This window comes from Taurulus bubalis, assembly GCF_910589615.1.
Source record: "Taurulus bubalis genome assembly, chromosome: 10".
Lineage (NCBI taxonomy): Eukaryota > Metazoa > Chordata > Actinopteri > Perciformes > Cottidae > Taurulus > Taurulus bubalis.
This window is the reverse complement of record NC_136598.1, coordinates 4,225,997-4,249,170: the sequence shown is the minus strand read 5'-3', so window position 1 is coordinate 4,249,170 and position 23,174 is coordinate 4,225,997. Positions and strand designations below refer to the sequence as shown.

Sequence of the window (23,174 nt, the reverse complement as noted above, 5' to 3'; positions counted from 1 at the left end):
CGATTCTAACTCTAATTCTGGTTCTGGTCCTGATTCTGGTCCACACTCCGGTCCAACAGGTGGCGGTAATGCACCTTGAATGTGGTTGCCAACCGCCATTAAAACTCAAAGAAGAAGAAATACAAGACGAATGAGACGAAGAAGAAGAAGAAGGTGTGTGACACTCTGCTAACGTCGCCCTCGGCCGATCGAAAACAACCCAAGTGTGTGTTGGTGGTCAGTAAAACAGGTACGCCGTGAGTTGTACAGCCACACTGAAGGCGTTGCGCAGCGGTATGTGGTGTCTTGTTGGCGTTAACGAGTCTGTGATGCTCGCGTTGCTCCTGACGTCTTTGAAGACGAGCTAAACTAAAGCTAAGCTAGGCTAGCTGTGATGCTAACGGTCTAACGTTAAAGGCCCGCTGCTGCACGCGCAGTCATCAAACTCCTCTCATTCAGAAGACTGGTGTTGGACATCTGGAAGTCCTAATATTGATATGAAGTGTGCTTTAATATCCGAGTTAAATGAAGTTAACGATGCACAAACAGTGCTCTTGTGAAACTGAAATGAGCCTGATGACTAGCTATAACTATCGTCCCCGTTTCACAGCAGCCCACTGCTCCTTAATTACTAAGGATGGGTAAAATGCAGAGAATAATTTTCCCACTGTGGGATTAATAAAGGATTGTAAATGAAATACGATTAGACCACCTTAGTTTGCTCTGTTAGCTCATTGGCTGCAGTCAGTGTAGCTGCTCCTGTAATGTTGATCTACTAAACACAAATGATGCTGTGGCAAAACTGAGAGGAGATTAACTAAAATAACGTAGATTATATACAGTAACTGCTGTTAATATACAGTCACCAACGGTGGTTGTATTGAACCCTTAAATTGATTCTTAAATTGAAAATATAGGAAAGTATTGGCAGTAATGTGCAAACAAGTATTTAAGTAACAGTTGTAGTTTGTTAGCTTGAATGCCACTTTCCCTCTGCAACGCCAGATATTATGATATGAGCTGTAGACGGGGCCTACAATTATTAGTCTGAGCTGAGTGACAAGGATAGCATACCAGTAGGTATATGGAAATAACGTATAGGCCTCCTTTTGATATCAATGAATGATTCATATCAATTGATTGATTCACGTTTTCGACTAAAGTGAAAATTACATGAGTTTACACTTGACTTTACTGTAGTTCAGTGTGTGACTTTCATTTTTTTATTTTATATATCTTAAATCACTGATTTGTTTAAGCAAAATGTCCCGCAGTATTACTAACACAAGTACATTCTGAGCCTCTTTGTTGTGCTCTTAGATGTATTGGTTGTGGATCATGGTTTATTCTTTTGGTAAGAAATGGTGTGGGAACCAGAAGTTATGTGCAGTATTCTCTGAGCTCTATCTGGGCAGCTTGTCTCAGTCAAATAAATATTTTACGAAAAATAGTCTTTTTATATTTTCACTCTCCCCCTCTTCCCTATCCGAATTCGTCCTTCATTTCTTCATTTCCCTGTGTGCTCTTTCTCCTCTCTCCCATGTTTCTTCCTCTCTACAGCAGCCGTGCCACGCCGCGCCCCCACCCCCAGCGGAGCCGTCATGTGGCAAGAGGCCCGCAAACATGAGCGCAAGCTCCGTGGCATGATGGTGGATTACAAACGCCGAGGAGAGCGGCGGAGAGAGTACTACGAGAAGATCGTAAGCGAATTCTATCATCAATATACCTGAGCGGTGTATGTAGAGACGCTTGAATATGATTTCTGCTCCAATCCTTCCGAACCTGATCCTCCAATTTCAGTGTTGGCTTTCTTTTTAAAGGTGAAAACTGGAGTATAGCCCAATGCAACACTGCCCTCTCCCTGTCTTAAATGCTGGGGTATTGAAAATGTTATTTTAATGACGCGCATATATTTATATGCTGTGGCATTGGCTAGATGCAAGTAATGAGAGACTTTAAACGTCTACAAGACAACTACCGTTACTTGCTCCGATGAAGACATGCTCTATGCTGCACCTTTCATTAAAAGCTCTTACTAGTTATGTGCTCCAGATCTCATCTTTCCTGATCTTGCCTCGGTTGTTCTGTCTGTTGAGGCACCGGTTTGAGCTTTAAGTAGGCTGATGCGTTGGCGGAGACTCCTTCACCTCCTGCTAGCTTTCTATTTCTGCTAGTTGGTTTATGTTCTGGCTGTCGACATGGAGCCTAATCTAGACCTAAGATGACAGATGAATACAACTCTCTCTGAATTAACTCCCTTGCATCAGCATTTTGCACAATAAAGAAAAGATTTGTGGCCAAGTTTGGCCCCACTTTACTAGACACTGTAAAGCACCACACACACAAGCATATGTTGTCCTTGTGGGTTGAATTGAGGAGTTTAATGTTTATGCCGTATAATATATTTCACAGTTTGCTTAGTTATTTTATTTAGTTAATAACAAGATGCCACTGTGTATTGTCTTCAGACTGCTTCTCATTTTGTCGTAACAGAAAAAAGATCCAGCTCAGTTTCTCCAGGTTCATGGCCGAGCCTACAAGATCCATCTGGATCCTGCTGTGGCAATGGCTGCGGAGAGCCCCATCAACATGTGAGTGTGTGTGTGTGTGCACACACTCACACTAACTACACACACTGCATACACTCTAATGGACCATTCCATAAAGCAATCCAAGAAAAATGGGGTTTAAACCTCAAGGTCAATTCAAATTAGTTTCAGGTTGAAATGGTCAAGATAATTGAGTGTGCACACTATTCTTGAGCAGCCCGAGTGCAGCAGTCCACTCAGATGATGAGAAACACTGTCAAATAAAGAGTCAGGGAACAGTTTTCGTAAATGAAAATAAAATATTTTGATATAACCCAACTCAATCTTGGGCACGATAGAGTCAAACAGTTAGTAAGAACTGACAACCTGTACTTATACATTATTTTATTTCAATTAAATTGAAGGGAAAGTGAAATTAATGAAAGCTACAAACCTTGTAGCTTTTAAAAGCCTTAACATCAGCAAATGTTAATGTACATTAACCAATACATTTTTCAACATTATTATAGGATTAAGATACTTAGTTTTGATCTCTATCTATCTATATATTGTTAACTATTTATATAGCTATCAATAATTATGTAATACAAACCTTTAGTAGGTTTTGTACGAACTTTAATTACTTTGACTGATCGTTGTCAAGGAAGTCAAAGAACATGGCACCGCTCCAGAAAGTCAGAGATGAAATCAATGCTTTCCCGTCAGGTCGGTGTTACAGGAACTCTTGTTAAGCAACACCTGACACTTAGCCTGCCTCCGACCAGGTTAGTTTCTCAGTTTACGTTGCTATAGTAACTGAGCTTGAACTATGTTGAATTTGCTTTTAAAGAACCGAATTAACTGAAAATGACTGACTAACCAAGACGTGCTTGGTTTATCTGGTGAACATGCGTTCTGTAACTTGCCCCAGATGCTCAGTGCTTGTAGGATCTTGCTGATCAGGATATCCCTCTTGCTCTGTCAACAGGATGCCATGGCAGGGAGATGCCAACAACATGATTGACAGGTTTGATGTCAGGGCTCACCTGGACTACATCCCCACCTACACACCTCCACTGCTCAGCACATCGTAAGTCTTACACCCAATGTCACACTTAATCCAGAATCTGTCTACCGTGAACATTTTAAATAGTCACGTGTTCTTCACAGATTATTCTACATTACGAACTTTGGGGCACTTGATTAAAGGAGAACACAAGTCATGGTGACAAGAAAGTACCGTAATTTACAGAGGGCTATAGCTTGTTTATTCAAAGGTTGTCAATATTTAACGTGTTATATTGAACGTGTTGCATTTCCAAATTGCACCAACTTTGACGCGGAATATCCTCGGCTTTTCTCAGCAATCGGCTCTGCCAAATGTGATTCATGAGATGAACGGTTCTGGAGATATAATGCGAATGACGTGGACAGACGGAGAGAGATTCCTTGCTTTATACTTCGATGTAAATTAATAGTATCACGTAGTATGCAACAATCTCTTGCCTTGTTTGGTCTGTAAGTTTAAATGCCTCTTGTGACGTTTTCATTGTGAAAATCATGGTTTTTACATTAAACAATTCTCAGTGCATCATGAGGCTAATAATTGTTAAATGCATTTCTTGGTAAACATAAAATAAACCTTTCAAAAAAAAAAGTTTTACCTCTGTTTTTTATCTATATCTCTTCATCTCCTACTCTACTCTTATATTGGTGCATTATACCACCAGTGGTGATCCAAACTCTAGTTGGTACTGTATGTAAAAAAAACGGTTAGTAAGTTATTTAACGGATCACCCTCTACACTGCTTCAGTGTCAAATGTGTCAGGTTCAAATGGAAGCCAACAATGCTCATTAAAGTGGTTAAAATACACAACAACCTTCTTCTCTTTGTGCGTACAGAACCCCAGATCAGGAGGCGGAGGAGAGAAAGTGCAATTATGAGCGATACAGAGGCCTAGTGCAGAATGACTTTGCAAACAGTGAGTATCACAAAAAAAAGTAGAATTTCATTTGACTTTTGGTTTCATGTTGCACCCTGTCAAGCATTACATTGTGTTAATGCTTGTGGTCTTAATGTGCCTAGAATATGTCTGTTAATCGGCCCTCAGTGGGTATATTTTGCAGTCGTGTTGTGCTCTTAAACTCCCTGCTGTCCTACAGTCTCGGAGGAGCAGTGTTTGTACCAGATCTACCTGGATGAGCTCTACGGTGGACTGCAGAAACCAAATGAGGACGAGAAGAAAAAGTATGTCACTATAATGTTATTCAAAGTGCATTTGAATCAATGATTCTTAGAGTTTTGGGTTTGCTTTGCATTTCTAAATCTTTGTTCCTGTTGTGCAGACTGGCTGAAAAGAAGGCAACTATTGGTTACACTTATGAAGACAGCACTGTGGCGGAGCCAGACCCCGAGTCGGACAAAGATGAAGACAATTCAGAGAGTGAATCTGAAGAGGATGAAGGCATCCCAGATATTGGTGAGGAAATGGTTTTGACACGAATGAGACTTGCGCAACAGGAAAATAAATACTTCAGATTAATCAAAAAGCTTATTCAGAAACTGAGCAGAAATGTTTGTTTTAGACTTTGTTAGTTTTTATCATATGTACCGTAGTCAACCTCAAGTTTGGTAGGTATTAATATCTAATTAGAGTCAAAGGTAAACATAGCTGGGTTTTCACTGACTAAAGCTAGTATAGTTTTAGTGTTAACGCGTAAGTCTTTTTTCAGTCATGAGACTATATTGAACATTTCCGTCAATCTACTCCGTTTCAGTCACAGGAAAAAAAGATTGTTTACTGACCTATTTAGTCTTAATCAGTCAGTTTGTAGTACATCTAGAAATTATTACATGTTTTTGTGTTTGTGTGCAGATGTGGAGGTTGATGTTGATGAGTTGAACCAGGAACAGGTGTTGGACGTAAACAAAATGGCAACCCCATATGGAATGGCTGAAGGAGACTTTGTTAGGTAAAATATCAGTGATTTATATCCCCATGTGTCAAACTTAAAGCAAAGGCTTTAAGTTTGGATTCTCTTGCTTTTATAATTTCTCAATTTACAAAGAAATAAGAAATTCAGGGATGAGTGACCTCATGTACAAAAGGTTTAGTTAGAACTTTAGATGAGCAGATGTGAACTACAAAAACAACTCGTACAATTGGCATCTTTATTATTTGATATTTCATAAATCCCTGAGAAGAGCAAAACCATTTTAATTACTTTACTTATTTTTGTTCTTGTAGCCACAACGTCATTGAGCTCCATGGCATTGAACTCCTAAATCAGTCAAAAACATACAAGAGTCATACAGTTCCTTGAAGGGAAATGTTGCATCATTGCAGTGAACAATGTAGTCTATTCAAAGAAATTCTGTGAATGCGTTTACGGGCTCAGGCAATTGATTTACTGTCTTTCAGACATAATGTGCAGTTAAAAATACAAATATGCAACTACAAATTTGACTTTGTTGACACGTTTTTTTTATTGTTGTTTCACAGGATGTTGAGGAAAGACAAGGAGGAAGTGGAGGCCATCAAACATGCCAAGGCTCTGGAGGCGGAGAAGGCCATGTACTCTGTAAGATAACACCTACTGAGAAGTATGAGTGTCATGTGACTGGTATTTAAAACATTTTAAGTGACACATTTGATCATTTCAGGGCCGCCGTTCCCGCAGACAAAGGAGAGAGTTCAGAGAGAAGAGACTAAAAGGTCGACAGATCAGCCCACCGAGGTAAAATATGTTCTTTTCCCTGGGTTTTCCTCATTAACATTCAACTTGCCTGAAAACATGTTTAACTAATAACATTGTTCTCCTGTATTTTTAGCTATGCAAGGAGAGACAGCCCAACATACGATCCCTATAAACGGTGAGTTGAATATTTTGTTAATTTTCTTGATTTGTGGATTCTGTGTTTTTATATCTGAACTTTTAATTTTCTGATCTTTCTTTCAGGCCAGAGTCGGAGTCTAGCTCTGAGTCGCGGTCACGCTCCCGTTCTCCTGGTCCAGAGAAGATCACCTTCATCACCAGCTACGGAGGCAGCGACGATGAAGCGGTAGCAGCCGCAGCAGCAGCCGCCGCCGCCGCCGCTACAGCTGCCTCCGCTGCAGCAGCCGCAGCAGCAGCCGCAGCAGCAACAAAACAAACGAGCGCTCCTCACTCTGGACACGTCTCCTCCAGCTTGCAACACCCTGCAGGTCATAGCAGGGGCTCCCGGTCGGTAACTTTCCGTCTTCCTTCCATTAGTTATTTTCCTCGCACAGTTGAATTTTTGTCTGTTAAATTGACCACAGCTGTTGAGGCAGAAAGAATACTGTCGATGAAATACTGATTTTGTGGTAGGTGAGGTGGATCCCAGTTTTTGATCAAGTAACAATGTTGCTGTTGAAATAACAAATCGACTTATTCTGCATGTACTAATAGAAAAAGGGTGAGGTTGGATTAGTTTATGATTGTGCATGTCAGATAATGGCAAAGCAACGAGTATATTATGTAGTATCTGCAATCATGTACTATGCAAGTATATGATATTTTGATATTTGCTTATTTATACCCGTCTACAAAGTCCAGCATGTGACAGGATTTAAAAAGAAGAAGAAAAGAAACAAAGTATTATGAAAATAGGCTAGGTGCTGGGCTGGTGCTGGCACTAAAACTGCATGTCTCTGTTTGTCCAGGAGACGAAGGTCCTCTTCCAGTCGCTCCCCTTCCTCCTCCTCACGCTCTTCATCTCAGTCCACCTCTCGCTCTTCCTCGCGTTCGCGGCGTACCCGACGCGGACGCGGGGGAAAGGACGGGCGCAGATCCCGGACTCGATCCCGGTCGAGACGGCGTTCCAGATCTCACTCCCGGGGCAGAGGAGGGAATGGAGGGGCCGCATCCTGGAGGAGACGAGAACGGACACGATCGCGGTCCACCGACAGAGAGAGGGAGCGTGAGAGGGAGAGAGAGAAGGAGCGAGAGAGAGAGAAGGAGCGAGAGAGAGAGAAGGAGCGAGAGAGAGACCGAGACAGGAGACGATACTCGGCACGCAGACGGACGAGGTGAGGCTCCTCGGTGTCTCCTGAGTTAGTGATTGTTTTGCAACATACATGGCGGTGACACATGCTCTCTTTCGGTTTTCTGTCAGGTCCCGTTCCAGCTCACGGCAGGGGGGAAGTTTGAGGCGAGGGGGTCGGAGCAGTGGAGGCCACCGGAGGGGAGACAGCGGCAGCTGCAGTCCCTCTCAGTCGCCGAGTCACCTCAACCACAGTCCCTCCCCTCACAGAGGAGACCTGCCTACCAACAGCGTCCGTGACAAGCTAAGAAAGTAAGAAGATCATTGCTGGGAACACCCATCCACTGTGATCCTGTGCTCTTTGGGAAAATGTGCATGCAATTAATGAAAATCATAACCATTATAAGTGTTTTCCTCCCAGCGCCAATGAACAGAAAAAAAAACTGTCACTATGATTTAAGTTTAATTTACAGGCGCACTGTTTCTATTCTCTGTGTCAGTGTTTCACAGAGAGAGAGGCTCAGATCCTCCACACAGTCATGTCCAAGAGGCCCTCTGAGACGGCTCGCGTAATTCAAACTACGCGACTTTAGCCTGATTTTTATACTCGCTGAAAGCTTTTGGAGCTTTCTGACAAAAGCCCCAGATCAGAGGCAAGTTGGCATTGGCTCGGCGCTCGCTGCTCAAAGGATCACCTAGCAGGCTGAAGATCTGACCCGTCGTGGAGCTACAGCCAACGAGAGGGCAGAGCACATGTTGAGGGGAAAACCTGGGGAGGGGTCGCCTGTTAGTCATCCAAAAAAACTGAGGAATTCAACACCAGCCGCTAAATTTAGAGCACTTTATTTTACGAAGGCCGCCTTGTTTTATAACTGTATTGACTATCTTTTTATGAAAACATTTTAGTTTTGTTCAATCAAATTCATTGCTATCGATGAAATGTTAAATTAGATGTTTCTGAATGTTCTTAAACATTTAAACTTTCCATGTAAAAGTTTAAATGGAAAGCCCAGAATCTGGAGTAAATAATTGAACCTGTTTCATAGAGCCCTACAGTGTTATCAGGCCATAGGAATGATGTAGGAATGCATTATCATGTTTTTAATGTATTTTTATGTATACCATGATGAAGAAACAGTCATGTCTTCATCACCCCAGCTAATTGTCTTTTCTCTGTCTCTGTCTCCAGGCCTGATACTCCGGGTGGTAAAGAGACGGGAGCTGCCAAAGTCAGTAAGAATTTGATCTAGCTGGGTTTCTTGCTAAAGCCTACGCCTCCCTCATCCCTGACAGGCTGACATGGTTGTCCACCAGACTGGGATGTAGAAGCCATTGTTGCCCACAGAAAATAAAATGATGTGATTTTTTTTATTTTTTTATTTCGCAAAGTGGACATGCACTGCAATCAAAGCCTGTCATCTATTTTGCAATTTCCATTCCAGTATTCTTCACCTTCTCAAGTGTTTGGCTGAGGAGAATGTGAACTTGCCAACACTGAGACATGACAGACTGAATTAATGCTGCCATCTCTGTATGGAGGGAACATTTTAGGGCCCTGTGAAGTCTTTACTGTCTTGCTTTTAGTGTGGGTTGTGCATGCATGAATACATATGCGTGAGAGAGTGCAGCGTCTTTGTATATGTTTTTAGTCGCATATACAAGTTTGTGCATCACACATCAATGGCTCTGAGAGGCAGAAGATTTCTTCTTTTTATTACTGACCATGTGTCTTGTTCCAACTTGTGAATCAGTATTGGCCAAGAGGTTGATTTAATCTCTGAAAAACAAGATGGGCGTGCTATGGACAGCCGTTTTTGGGCTTGTTTTAACAAGCAGCAGAGTGCGTTACTAAAACTGAAATGCTTTGTCCCACGAACAGATGGAGATTACAGTTAAACCAGTAGCTGGACTTTTTCCTGTCTGTAGCCTAAATATGAAGCCACTGGGAGCAGTAAATTGGCATAGATTAGAGCAAAGACTAGAATCGGTTAGCCTGCCTCTGTTCAAAAGTAACAAAATACGCTTTCCAGCATTTAGGAAGCTCACTAATGAACATGTTATATCTTGTTTCTTGAATCCGTATAAAACTGAAGTGTAAAATGAAAATCACTTTTTTATGGGGGGTTGTGTGCCAGACTATGTCTAAAGCAAATAACGTGTAAATTACTGAGCTTCTGTTTCCAGTCACGCTCAGCTAAGATGACTACCTCCTCATGGTAGCTCCATACAGTGAACAGACAGAGTTGAATCAATCTCCTCCTCGAACTCTCGACTACAAAGGGAATATTTGTATTTCCCAAAATATCAGACTATCTCTTTGAGACTAAATAACACATTTATTTGTTAAATTCTAACATTCTTGACCATTTGCAGACCTGAACAAGCTGCTCGCTGCGTTTCCTGGCAAAGAAGAGAAGTTTAGAATATTCTCCAACAGACGAATAGAGTAGAAGTAATAATCTTGTTCTCTGCAGTGTTGTGACCTGCCGTTTTTCTTGCCCGGCCGGGTTCAAACGGCCCAGCGATGGGTGTGTCCGTAACAAAATGCCACTGGCTCTTTCCAAACTCACCAAACCTGAACTTGTTCTTGTTTCACTTTTTGACACTGTCCTCCTCCCGGTGCCCCCCTCCCCTTGATCTCCCTGCCGGGAGTTCATACTATAAATATATTTAAGTGTAAAGGTTTATGTGACTGGATCCTGTCCTGCTTCTAAGCTATACTATGTAGCAGCTTTGAGCTACAGCAGCAGTTTGCCTCTCTCCTCACACGCGCACGCACACACAACCACGCACACACAACCACGCACACACAACCACGCACACACAGTCGGCTTGTTGACTCATCAAACATCACACTTAATTATTGAATCTGCAGCCTTTTTATTTCCACAAGCTGCTCTACATAAAGGTGATAGTATCATAATTGAATGACGGCATGGCCTTTGATCCTCTCTTAAACACACACACTTACGCTGACACACACACACACACACACACACACACTTTTGTCAGGCTCTGAAATGATGTGCTAACACAATTGTGTCACCTGCAGCCCAAGATGACCCCTCAGGAGCGGCTAAAGCTACGGATGCAGAAGGCGCTCAACAAGCAGTGTGAGCACAACTGAACAGGGTGCATGAGGCATCTGTTGGGAATTTTGTCACATTATGCAGTAAATAAAGTTAGTTTTCTCCCCAATTTCCATCGCTCTTTTTTTTTCTTTTTTTTTTTCCCGTCCTGCAGCCAAGGCGGATAAAAGAGCCGCTCAGGTGAAGATCGTGCAGCAGGAAAACAAACGACAGGTGTGTGTCCGTTTTCCGTGTGTGTGTGTGTGTGTGTGTGTGTGTGTGTGTGTAGATCATATCAGACAGCGACTCCGTCATCCTGTATCTCTCCTCATTGCTGAGTGTTTATTTTACAGGAGCGGGAGGGAGAGCTACGAGCCATGGCACGCAAGATACGCATGAAGTAAGTGTGTGTGTGTGTGTGTGTCAGTGGACTGTTTGGTGTTTGTGTGTTGCAACCGTCTGACCCAGAGGCTGTGCGTTTAGGGAGCGAGAGAGACGTGAGAAAGAGAGGGATGAATGGGAAAGACAGTACGGGCGACAGAGCCACTCGCCTTCTCCTTCTCCTTCCAAATATGGTAAGACTTTAGTTTTCTGGTCACAAAAATCCATATGGAGCTAATATAGTGTGTGTACAGTCTTGTACGCTTAAACAGAAGCAACCAAAACATTATCTGTCTCACTTGCTTGATTTTGTTTCTGCTCCAACAGGTTTTTAGACTTTAAAATGCTCTGCCATGATATTGTTTAATGGTGTCTCTGTGTCTCTGTCCTCAGGCCGAGAGCACAACTCGCACAGAAGGTATGTGAGAAGCCACAAGAATCTACAGCGCTCTGATGAAGCAGAATGAATTATGGGAGTCTTTTCACATTAATGCACAAACACTCTCAAAGGCAGCTCATCACAGTGCCTTTACATGCTACATGGCTTTTTCTTTGTTTAAAGGGGACATATGCTCTTTTTCAGGTTTATACTTTTTTTTTATACATGTTTACATCCTTTAACGTTCACAAAACGCATTATTCTCCTATATTGTCTGTCTGAATATACCTGTGTTCACTCTGTCTGAAACACTCCATGTTAGACTTTAAGACCTCTAGCCAAAAAAGTCCAGTTTGCTCTGATTGGCTTGCAAGAAAAATATGGTTCACCTTTGCGAAGGTAGTTCTCAAACTGTGGGTGGCTTCTTCAACAAGCCTGCATGTGACTGAGGAAGTGGTTTGGAATTTGACTGCCTTGTTGAATCACAGGTTTTCTAATCTTGGCAGCCCTCAAAAAAACTGACTGGCTTGTCTTAGTTTCAGTTTGTGGGACCCAAAGTCTTACGTTTTTCTTCACGTGCCTCTTAAATCGAGACTAAAGTCTATTCTTATTCAGTAAATCTATGTTAAGCTTAACTGTCATTAAAGGCACAACTTCTTAGTCACGTAAAAACATGAGTGGTCAAAATATAAGGAGCTCTTTAATACACAGATTATCACTTAACAACTCAGTCTAAACCTGTTGATGTTGAATGCTGCTGCTAAAGGCTTGTTTACATCAGTAATGTGTGTTTATATTCAATTGTGATCTGTTCAGAAACTAAGTTTACACCCATAAAATGAACTGAGGCTTTTAAGACATAAAAGAGGCACTTGCATATGTATTTATGACTCCTGTGCTGCTTTCACCTTCATACTGCTTATTGTGCATTTTTCTTCCAGGAGGTCCCGGTCCAGGTCCCGCTCCAACTCCCGGTCTAGCTCCCGGTCCCGGAGTCCACACTACCGGCACTGAGCTGTGGAGAACATGGACGCACCGTACTACACCTTCAGTACGAAACCCTGTCATTAGCACATACTGTCAAACAAGCAGCCTATTGCAACACGAAGAGATGGACTGAATGTGACACAACCCTTTACCATGTTCTCTGGTGTGTGTGTGTCTACAGAATATAACATTTTGAATGTGATGCCTTTTAGTTTCACGAACTACGCAGCCGATTGGTTGAGCCAAGCAGAGTTGGATCTGCCCTTTTCATTTTTGCTTCATCTTGTAAAGAGACTGCCGGTTTATTAAAAGAGTTTCTGGTTTCTTCTTCTGCATGTTCCTTTTTTCTGCCTGACCGGACCTTCTCTATTTCAAAGTACATAATACTAAGCAATATCTCACCTTTTACCTCACATGCTCCTCTTGCTTTTCTTTTTCTTTTTTAATGTTCACACTCGCACTAAAGACCATTTTAAACAGTTTTTATGAGCTGATGTACAGGATATTTATACACATCCATCAAAACTTCTTTATTAAAGAGAATGAAGTTAATGTGTGAATTCAATCTATCCTCTCCTCTTTTTATACTCTGTCCTCTGCCAACCGGTTAACAGCAGCAAATGGCTTTTTTGTTTTCAATAATGAATATAAAATACAGAACAACCAATAAAACACACTTTGAAATGATTTGCCTATCTTTTTTCCCCCTCTAAAATCTCTTTTACAGGTTGTACCCAAATACATAGTTTAGCTAGATATTTTGGTTTTGCATTTGTCCTGCAAACCTTAAATATTTGATCAAATGTAGGTCACAACAATGCGACATGCATCATAATATGCTCTGAAGTGTTTGACTTATTGCAGTTTATTTTATATCAGTAGGTGGCGACAAATCTCGGTTTTGCAGCGAAAGGTGGTTCAGTGCATTTACTTGTCCATGACAATCTCACTTCTGGGTCATTTTCCAGAGATGTTGCTGTGTTTGTGGCTTTAAAGCAGTCACAGCTGGTCAACGAGAAAAGGAGAAAAACGTGCTCCTCTTGTAGTTTGTCTTTGGAGACACTTGTGGGGAAATCAACCGGGTAGTTCCTCTGAGCTGCTGGGGGAGAAACTACATGTGGATTTCCACTATCTGATGCGAAAACCTTAATTTAAACCGACAGCAAACGCTTGTTTAGGGGAGAAACTAACTCTAAACGGGGAGGGGAGAGCTTTAAAGTGATAGGCGAGCTTGTTTGCGGAGTGTGTTACCCGAGGAGGGCGGGGTCAGGGTCGTCGCAGCGGGCGGCGCCTGCAGTCGCCCATGCCCCTTTCGCCCTCCGCTCGCTGCGGGGGAAGACGCGTGAACTTGAACGCAGCCTTCAGAGCTCAGTGTGGTCCAGGCAGCGGGCAGTCGGTCTTATCAGCGGGTCCCCGCCGTCTGGCTTTCGGTCAACTTCTCGGAGGAGACGGACTTTGGCTTTGGAGGGTTTTGTTGTTTGGGACCAAGGAGAAGGTGCCAGACGCTCGACGCGATGTCCAGGCGCAAAGTTGGAAGCAGACCGCAGCACCTGAGTGCAATTCAAGGTAAGCAGGGGGAGCCGCGCCGCGCGGGCACGCTGGAGTCGCTTGGAGGCGGATGTGATGTTGTTTTCAGATTAAATTGAAATTAATTCATGTCACAGTCAGTTTGCACGCATGGTTTCAGTTTGCGGTGCCGCCAGTTATCAAATTATATTGGTGTTATTATTTTTAATTTTTACAAGCATGGGAAAAAAAATCATCCCAAGAGGATCTTAATTATATTTGTGTATACATATACTTCAATCATGCCAATGTGGATGTATTTTAATCTCTTTAAGAAATATTTAAAGAAGGGCTCATATTCCTTCCATGTTTGTGTACTGTTGTTGCAGTCATGCTCAAAGGGGAAGGACCGGTTTTTTTGCACGCTGTTTTCAGAGGCTACAGGTCCGAACACGATGATTAATATATCCACGTTGGACCATGATCAAGTTTCTCGGTCGGTTTCTGGCTTGTCTGGGGCAGTTTCACTCATGGCCTGGGACTGGCTCCAACCTCCTTGCTTTTTATATATGTATTGTTTTTTTAAAGTTATTTTTTATTCAGAACATAATTTAATTGTGTGTGTATGTATGTATGTATGTATGTATGTGTGTGTATGTATGTATATATATATATATATATATATATATATATATATATATATATATATATATATATATATATGACAGTTAAATAATGTTCTGAATAAAAATGTAGAATAGATCCCATTCAGACTCTCTATTTGATCCCATTCAGACTGTTCAAACATAAAGACAACAGTGCTGCTCACAAAGGAACATGTGATGTGTGGAGGGAAATAAGAGAGAAACTTGAACACATTTGTTTTTTTACAGTTCTCTACTGGAGACCAGTGGTGCGTGTCTGGTGTGACCACAGGTCCTGACTCAACTCTCTCTCTCTCTCTCTCTCTCTCTCTCTCTCTCTCTCTCTGTGCAAGTGTGCGTGCGTGCGTGAGTGTCGAGAGACCGCGCCTTGCAAGTCTGCACAAACAGCGCAGCCCTGAAACAGGAAAGGTGACATTTTTTAGTAACAACTGGCAAGATCCAACTCCAGACTGTACTGTCTGTACCTGTCCTGTATGTTAGCCGGGGCAGGTGATCCAGTCGAGGCATCAAGGTGTGCCCATGACCGCCTTAAGCAATACTGACCCCTCCTCCTCCTCCTCCTCCTCCTCCTCTTCTTACCTGATCTGAGCTGGAAGCCTTTCTTAAGAATTGACCAAAGTTGACTCAGACTCTGGGTTTGGTTGAAGTTGTGTCCACTGCTTGCACCTGCAGCATTTCAAAGTGCTGCCTGCTAACCACATACAGGTTGTTGAATGAGATGAGCTGAGCTGTCCTGTACATATTTGTGAGCACACAAAAACAAAAAAACCTAGGGGCTGTTCTTATCTTAAACACCTTCAGTCATTTTTTTTAAATTTTGCAATCAACTTCCTGTTGAGAAACTCTCATTGCTTGTGCTTGATGGGGCACGTTGTACTTGTGAGTAAAATAGTAAAAGCTTTGGTCATAATGTTTCTTTTTGAAATCAATAACTCTACCTGCACATAGTGATTGTCACATGTTAATCTGGGGCTATATGGACAGTTGGGCGTCTCTGCAGCGACCTCAGAGAGCGGATCTCTTTTAGGTTGGTTAAAGGAAGTGGTCAGTATTGGCTGAGCAGATTGGCCTCATTGCTTTAGAGCTCACAACTGAAACTTGCACTTTCGATCACCACGCCTGCTCGTTCCACTGAGGTCTAACAGCACGGTTGCCACTTTGGGTTGTTAACTCATGAAGAGAGAGAGTATTTTGGAGATAAAATAAAGTGATGTGTGTAAAAGTGAAGAAAAACAAACACTCGTTGGCAGCTAAATGTTTGAGAGAAACCTCTCTACTATGGACCTGTTTGATCGACACTGCCCACTATCTACGCTCCATGTGAAAGATGATTACACCCATCAGCTGTAGAAAGAGAAGGGTGACAAATGGATGGCAATGAGCTCTGCTTGTGTGTCCGTCTGTGTTAATTTGTTGCTCTGTTAAACCGTAAAAGTAGGTAAGAAGAATGTAGTCTCTGCTGGTAACTGAATTGTCTCTCTTCCCTCTTCTGCATGTCATGTTTGTCAGATGTCACAGAAATGGCGAATGGCACCACTTGCTCAGACGAGCGGCCTCCTCCTGCACCACAGGTCCAAGCTCCTGGCGAGGGTCGTGACCTCTTGACCTGCGGCCAGTGCAGCCGGGCCTTCCCCCTCGCCCACATCCTGGCGTTCATCCAGCACAAGCAGGGAGACTGCCGCTCCCGAAACCAAGACCCGAGCGCCAACGCAACGCCGCCCTCACCTGCCAACCGGGCGCAGCAGTACACCGGCAACGGCGAGCTCGGGCCAGCCTTCATCGAGCTGAGGAGAGGGGGCAGCGCCTTGAGGGAGGAGCCTGGCGTCAAGGTGAAGGCCGAGCACGGCAAAGCAGGTGAGTGCTTGAAGAAGAAGAAGAAGAAAAATATATGGAAGGCAGGTTGCTAATTAGTGACTCTGTTTTTTGTTTTGTTAAATTCATTTTTTTCAACCGCCCTCTTTTCATTTAACAACTGTCTCCCCCCCTCCTCCCCCCCTCCCCCCTCCCGAGTCCAGCTCATTAGCTAGCCGTTGCCATTAGCAGACTTGCGTGAGTTAGTGACGCACAGGCTAATTGTGTGGAAAGGATAGGCGTCAGGAGCGTTCGGAGGGTACCGAGGGTCCCCGAGGGCTCCACACTGAGCACCTGAGCTCCTTCCCATTTCCCTGACTGTCAGTCTCTGAGGTGGAATGGCCAGGTAAACATGTTTCTGCATCTCTGTCCTCCACTGCGCCCTGGACAACAGAGACTGAAACCACGTCCTCCTAACACCAGCACAGGAGCATGTTTCAGTGTTTTTAAGGCCATCCTGGTTCTTGTGGAAAGGCATCTGTTGGTTGTAGTCGTGCACCACAGTGTGTGGAGGAGTGAATGTGACGATGTGTGTGCAGCTCTCCTGGCTGTCATGACACTGTAATGGAGGACGTTGCATCATGTGCAGCTCCTCTGCCATCTCCCTCCGTTCTGCCCCGGGCCAAGCCACCTGAGCTCCTGGGAATTTCCTCCTTCCTCTTTTTTATTCATCTTATGCATCGCTTTCTCATGTTGTCACATTTTTCGCGTCTTAAGCCATCCCGCTCTTCTCATTCCATGTGTCTGACATTCGAAGTGATCTTCCTAAAGGTCTTTTTCTTCATGCCTTTTCTGCTGCTGTTTTCTTTGAGAGAAGAAGAAGTGCAGACACCGTGATGGTCCTGCCAAATATGATGTCACGGTGGAAGTCAATCAGCAATTCATGAATTCTCATTACAATCCTTTTTTTTTTTTTTTTCACGTCCAGTGGCTAACAATGTGTTTGAGATGGAGGAGAGTTATTGTATTTTTCCTGCAAAGGTCAGATATATTTGAAGGTCATGCTGTATCTGAGGTGAAAAGGGGGAGAGTGCAGCAAGATGTTGTAAATGATTGCAGATTGACAGCATCTTGCTGCACACTCATATAGGTATTAGTGCCCCTTTTGAAACCCTCTGTCATGTGCACACACGTTAGCAGTTCCTTCCTTTGTGTAACGCTCAGGGGACTGGTGAACGCACCATTTCCGTCTGTCCACAATCTCTTTGTTTTTCTATTTCAGTCTGTTTTTCATCTCTCACTCACAGTCAGAAAACGCACAAGTTTGGTAATTATGTGCCCGCAGGATTATCCAACAAACCTAGCATGTGCACGAGGCGAGGGGGAGAGAGCATGACAGCTTGTGAATAATAAAAAAGTGGATAAGTTTGGATTAAAGTTTTATAAGCAAATGTATCTCCCGTTTGGACTTGGCACATACGTTTTACCAGCTTTTAGTGTTTTTATCTCCCAAGATTGTATAGTTTGCGACATCAAGTTTGAGTTCTCGTATGCTGGTGTAGCAAAGGGACAGTTGTATTTGGACATCCGGCAGCCTTGTAAGTAGTAGGAAGTCTTGTTTTTTCACGGGAGAGAAACTGAGCGTCTGAGATGACTGAAAGGGAAACGGCAGCTATCCCACAACTGAAAGGTCCTCCGTCTATTTTCTGTATTCAAGAGAAAAGCGGCGAGGACGGAGGAGAAAAGAGAGTGGGATGGATTACCGAAGAGCGGCGTGCATCTGTCTCATTCCTTTTTATTTATTCTCCTTGTTTGTTTTTTCCTCCTCTCAACATCCCCCCTCCTCATTTCTTCCCCCCCCCCATCTTCAACACACTTTCGCTTTGCCCTCTTTCAATTTCTCGCCCCCCACCTTCCTCCTCCTCTCTTTTCTCCTCCCTCTGCCTCCCAAGGGAGAATAGATTCTGCCTGCTGCTCGTTAGTGCTCCCAGCCAATCTGCATTTTTAATTAGTAGTTATTGCTTCTGCTTAATATTCAAGTGCTACCCCAGGCCAAATGGGAATCCTGACAGAAAAAAAAAAGAGAAAGCAAGGGGAGAGAGGGGAAGGAAAGAGAAACCGGCTGGGTATTGTGTTTCACTCCAGGACCCCGAGACAAAAGCCCCCCCTCAGGGAAAAATTTGGAGGTTTTTTTTGGGGAGGGGTAGAGGGGTGAGGAGGGCTGGGGTTGGAGGATGGGTCTCAAGTACAATCCAGAGGGGTGACATATTTCCGTGGTGTCTCTTGGCCCCCCGTACTACATTCTAATCTTTTTTATCTCATTTTCTCTTTATCTCCTGAGCCCTGACCTCTCTCTCTCTCTCTCTTTTTCTCTCTCTTTTTCTGCTCTCACTCTTCACCCTATTTTTAAAAGAAGTATCTCAACTTCTCCTGGGTTTCTCCTCAGGCTAGGTTAAAGGACATGAACACCACAGCTCCTCTCGTCTCCAGACAGAGGGAGGGCGGGCGAGGGGGGAAAAGAGAAAGAAACAGTTGCTCTCTTTTTCATCTTCACTCTCCTCCCCCCCTCCAGTAAAATACAGAAGGATTTGACTTGAGGAAACATGAAAGAGGCTTATACCAGAGTCTGCTTTGAACCTCTCCAAAAAAGAAAAAAAAGAACTGTTTTCCCCCTCAATTTGGGGATCTTCTCTCCAATTTTGATTTATGCAGAAAGGCCTCATTTGTCAAGCAGGCTGAGTCAGTGCCTGATTTGCATAAAGCGTTCATTTTCTACGTTCTGCTAATTAGCAATTTGCAGCTTAATTGGAGAGTGGCTCTCAGTTAGGAGACAAAGCTATCCACATATAAAAATATCTCCAGATGTACTTTGCAACACGACTGCTTCTCTGTTAGTCTTTCTGATTCTGCATCACCATTTCTCTATTCTGCTCAGGGTCATACTTTCCCACACACTTTTTCCTTATTTTGACATTACTTCATTCTTCATTTTCTTCTGGTAAATGTGGCTTTTATCATGCTCTTTACTCTGTTTTTATAACTTTATGGTGTCTTCTAAGTCATTTCTTTAGATTATTTGACACATCATTTGGGCTGTATCTGGCAGCTACTCTTAAAAACACACTTTACACTACCAGCTCAGCACCAACCAGACTGACACACTTTAAGCGAGTAGCTAGTGAACATAGCTAAAGATCCAGATATTTTCCAGAGTTGGTAGAAACACACAAATGGAGCGAAAAGAGGGTGACTTGAATTCATCAGGTGGACTCAAATACACCTTGAATTTCAAATTGGTGCATCTGCTGGGTCCGATGTTCACAGCTTGTTTTTCTGCCACCCAAAGTGGCCAAAAAAATCGACCTCATTGTTTCACTCCTAGTGGAAGTGGAGACATTTCAAAAGACAAGAAATGTATTTGTATACACTTGTTTTATTTACTAACTATCATGAATCAAAAATACTAACTCAGTTTTGTCCGTCTTTGTTTTCCAGTGAATATGGAGCCCTCCTACTTCACCTGCCAGCAGTGTGAATGTGTGTTTCCATCTGCATGGGTGCTCCTACAGCACGCTCAGCACACACACTCCTTCAGCATCTACCAAGAGGATGAGGAGGAAGATGCAGACATGAGAGGAGGAAGAAGAGGAGGACTTAAAGAGCACAAGTCCACGACAGCCACTCTGGACCCTCGCCACCTGAGCCAAGCCCTTGCCTCCGCCTTTCAGCCCTCCACCCTTCGCCTCAGTCGCTCCCGTCAGACACACACCACCTCCACCTCCTCCTCCAGTAACATGCAGGCTATGAACTTTTCAGTGCGGCTCAGGGAGCTCGCAGAGGGGAATAACAACACCGGCAGCTCCCCCGGAGGCCTGATGCTGTCTCCGTCCCCTTCTCCACCAACAGCTTCTCCCTTTCCTCAGACCAGTTCCCTCCAGTCTGACTTCCACTGCGAGCTGTGTGACCAGAACTTCCAGTCCATCCACGCCCTGTCCACCCACCGCCGGACTCACTCCTGCAACAGGCCCTATCACTGCGGAGTGTGCGGGCAAGCCTTCGGCCAGAGTGGCCAACTGGCCCGGCACTTAAGGAACCATCACATGGTGGCTGGAGGTGGAGGAATCGGGTATGAGTCGGTTGATATGGTCGTGATTGAGGAGGATGTAGGGAGGCATGGGATGAGAGGGAGGTTTCAAATGCAGCCAGCTGGAATCCTCATGGGAAAGGAAACGGTTGGTGCAGAAGTGAGAGCCCAGGGTCCCGAGTTAGACCTGACCCTTCCAAAACACCCGTCCATAGCTTCAGGCCTGATGCTGCTGACCTCACAGGTTAGACCGCCAGACCGGGAGCTGCTGAGGTTGTACCAGCGGCAGAGAGAGGGGGCAGAGGGAGGGGAAGAGGATGCAGAGGGGCCGGGGGAGCCTCGGCACACCTCACCCTGCGCCAGCCCATCTGAAGGCTCACTGGAGAGTGGAGAGACGGGGGGCAGCGGCGAGAGCGGCATCGCGAGTGGAAACTGCACGCCCAAACGGCCGGAGATGGGCGAGAGAGTGCGAGGAATCGGAGAGTGGGAGAACGAAACGGGGGAAATCATCGAGAGGGAGACAGAGTGGAGCTCAGCCAAAGTCAGCGAGGTTGTGCAGGAGTGGCAGAGGGAGAATGAGCGGAGGAGTGTAGGAGGTGTCAGCGGCGGCGGAGGAGGAAACAACAACAGCACTCCTGCTTGTTCAACTGGTAAGAAGAAGAAAGATGAAGCTTGCGAGTACTGTGGTAAACAGTTTAGAAACAGCAGCAACCTGACCGTGCACCGCCGCAGCCACACAGGTGAACGGCCGTACCGCTGCGGCCTCTGCAACTACGCCTGCGCTCAGAGCTCTAAATTAACGCGCCACATGAAGACCCACGGCGCGCAGGGAGCCAAGGCTTCCTTCTTGTGCCAACTGTGCTCGGTACCCTTCACCGTTTACGCAACTCTGGAAAAACACCTGAAGAAAGTCCACGGCCTGAGTCACGCCAGCGTGGGAGCGTACGCACAGGCCAGCGCCGCAGACACGCTGGCCGCCATAAAAGCTGACGAAGACGCAGTAGTGGTGAAAATGGAGGAGGATGAAGCCAGTTTGGATCAGATAGAAATGGAGAGAAAGATTCAGAGTGATGTGGTGACAAGCATGGAGCTAGAAGTGGGGCAAGTCCATGCAGAGTATGTGGAGAGCGGCCCAGTCGTAGCTGCTGATCTGCCACCTGAGAGCAACGCGGAGGTGAACTTAGCTTTGACTTCTGCGCCATGAAAGCTGTTCTCGTTCACTTATTGACATTAAAATAGCACTGTATAGGATTTAAGACGCCCCTCAAATAAAAATAATTAGTCCCATCAATGGAGTAAAAGTGAAATCTAGTTTAAAGAAGCAGCAGCAGTCCCGTCCTCTCTACCAGCGCCGAGGCACACAGCAGCCACGTTGTTCACGACTGGATGCAAAGCTGCTGGTTGAAACTTAAGTGCCTCCAGTTCTTTAGACCACAGAGCAAAAACAAGGCCATGACATTCAGCAGGGAGATTACCAGAGCTCTTGAACAGGAAGTGAACCGCCACAGTCCACACAGACACAGGAAACCGATCACCATGTTGCAGTGCAGGATGCAAAAGACGAGTGATTTATCTCTCTGGCGGGCGACCGGACAGGTGGAGACAGATATTAACTGCCAGAAAATATAGTAAAGGGATTCTATTGAATAAAAAAAAAAAGCCTCGCAATAGAACGATATTAATATATCTTCAGCATCAGCAGACGGAGGAAGGTCATATTGTGTTTTCTAGTGGTTGCTGGTTTTCTTTTGAGAAGACCTTTTAAAGACTAGAAACGTTTCAACAGACACGAGTTGAAAGGAATCCAAACACTGTCCGCCTGCAGTTTCTCAGACTCCTCTTTTTAAAGGCGCTTGGTTGTCACAACACTTGTCACTTACGTAATGTTTACAGGGCTCCAGGAGCCTGGCAAGGTTGTGCTCCTGTAATTTGTGACAGTATGTATGGATGATGTTCTGTTTTTCTAATTTTATAAATGTGAATTAATAACTTTAATGTGTCATCTACTGATGTTATTTTGTTTTTTTCATGATTTTGTTTCTATGCATAAAAAAAAAAACTGCAATTTGACCTACATGTGTGACACGAGTGTGTATTATTTTCTCTATTTGTACCCATTATTGTGATGGTATTTCCTCTTTCATTGTTTACATTTGTAAAGTGCCGGACTGCTTGAAGCTCGTGCATGTTCTGCAGCCATTTGTAACTGTTCCTTTTTTTTTCAGTTTTTGTTTCCTGTTTTTGAATTATTCCTAATTTATGGATGCTGCATGTTGGGAATTGTGTAACTGCTGAACAACAGGGTTGAGAGGTGCAGGATAGCTAGTTGATTGGTGGAGTTTTGCGGGAAGCACTTGGGTGAGTTTGCGTGAATGTCTTTGTTTGTCTGTGTGTAGATATTGGGGGGAGGGGGAGGGGGAGGGGCGCTCAGGTGACACTTCTACTTGAACCCTCTGTCCTGTGATCTTGTGTCCAGAGCATGGCTCCGCAGGTCATAATCACTGCGTCATGCTTTTGGCAGGTGTGTCACCGACAAGGATTTAAGAAACGCAATTTAAGGGAGAGGAACCTGCGCATTTAGCTCAACAAAAACCAGGTCAAAGTTGTCAAGTCGAGTGCTGCCACCGTTTGTGTGACTACTGTGATGACTTTGTGTGATCATATCTGATCTACTTGCATCTATGTCAGGGAAATTCTCGTGTGTGTTGTGTAATGAATGATCGTGAACGAGTGCAGTGTAACTGTTCAGGGATAATATTTTGTACATAGTTTGACATTCTTGCTGTTGCTATGCTAATTA

At 44.1% G+C, this 23,174-nt stretch overlaps 2 protein-coding genes across 3 annotated transcripts; both read left to right on the top strand.

Moving 5' to 3' along the window:
• The first annotated feature begins 122 nt into the window (after window positions 1-122).
• Window positions 123-12,997, top strand: clasrp (CLK4-associating serine/arginine rich protein). 2 transcript variants are annotated; one of them, XM_079224986.1, is made up of 21 exons: window positions 123-229; window positions 1,540-1,679; window positions 2,473-2,570; window positions 3,496-3,597; window positions 4,411-4,490; window positions 4,672-4,756; window positions 4,855-4,988; window positions 5,385-5,481; window positions 6,012-6,090; window positions 6,173-6,246; window positions 6,341-6,382; window positions 6,469-6,732; window positions 7,194-7,559; window positions 7,646-7,825; window positions 8,703-8,742; window positions 10,566-10,626; window positions 10,757-10,815; window positions 10,935-10,981; window positions 11,065-11,156; window positions 11,356-11,380; window positions 12,283-12,997. In XM_079224986.1, the coding sequence occupies exons 2-21, from the start codon at window positions 1,581-1,583 to the stop codon at window positions 12,353-12,355; spliced, it is 2,097 nt and encodes a 698-aa protein (XP_079081112.1). In that variant the 5' UTR covers window positions 123-229; window positions 1,540-1,580; the 3' UTR covers window positions 12,356-12,997. The 2 variants fall into 2 exon arrangements, 1 of the variants encoding a protein (XP_079081112.1); XR_013771073.1 differs by lacking the exons at window positions 11,356-11,380; window positions 12,283-12,997 and having other exon boundaries at window positions 8,703-8,746; window positions 11,065-11,152.
• Window positions 12,998-13,777: 780 nt separating this feature from the next.
• Window positions 13,778-22,746, top strand: znf296 (zinc finger protein 296). Its single transcript, XM_079224657.1, has 3 exons — window positions 13,778-13,894; window positions 16,009-16,353; window positions 19,786-22,746. Exons 1-3 carry the CDS (start codon window positions 13,843-13,845, stop codon window positions 21,576-21,578), a joined length of 2,190 nt encoding a protein of 729 aa, XP_079080783.1. The 5' UTR covers window positions 13,778-13,842; the 3' UTR covers window positions 21,579-22,746.
• Window positions 22,747-23,174: the final 428 nt, after the last annotated feature.

Excerpts from the sequence above, each read along its gene's own strand:
- clasrp (XM_079224986.1), top strand. The coding sequence starts at position 1,581 with ATGTGGCAAGAGGCCCGCAAACATGAGCGCAAGCTCCGTGGCATGATG. Across the intron at positions 3,598-4,410 it reads CCTCCACTGCTCAGCACATC|AACCCCAGATCAGGAGGCGG; the intron begins GTAAGTCTTACA and ends TTGTGCGTACAG. Across the intron at positions 10,982-11,064 it reads GCACGCAAGATACGCATGAA|GGAGCGAGAGAGACGTGAGA; the intron begins GTAAGTGTGTGT and ends CTGTGCGTTTAG.
- znf296 (XM_079224657.1), top strand. The coding sequence starts at position 13,843 with ATGTCCAGGCGCAAAGTTGGAAGCAGACCGCAGCACCTGAGTGCAATT. Across the intron at positions 13,895-16,008 it reads GCACCTGAGTGCAATTCAAG|ATGTCACAGAAATGGCGAAT; the intron begins GTAAGCAGGGGG and ends CATGTTTGTCAG. Across the intron at positions 16,354-19,785 it reads GGCCGAGCACGGCAAAGCAG|TGAATATGGAGCCCTCCTAC; the intron begins GTGAGTGCTTGA and ends TTTGTTTTCCAG.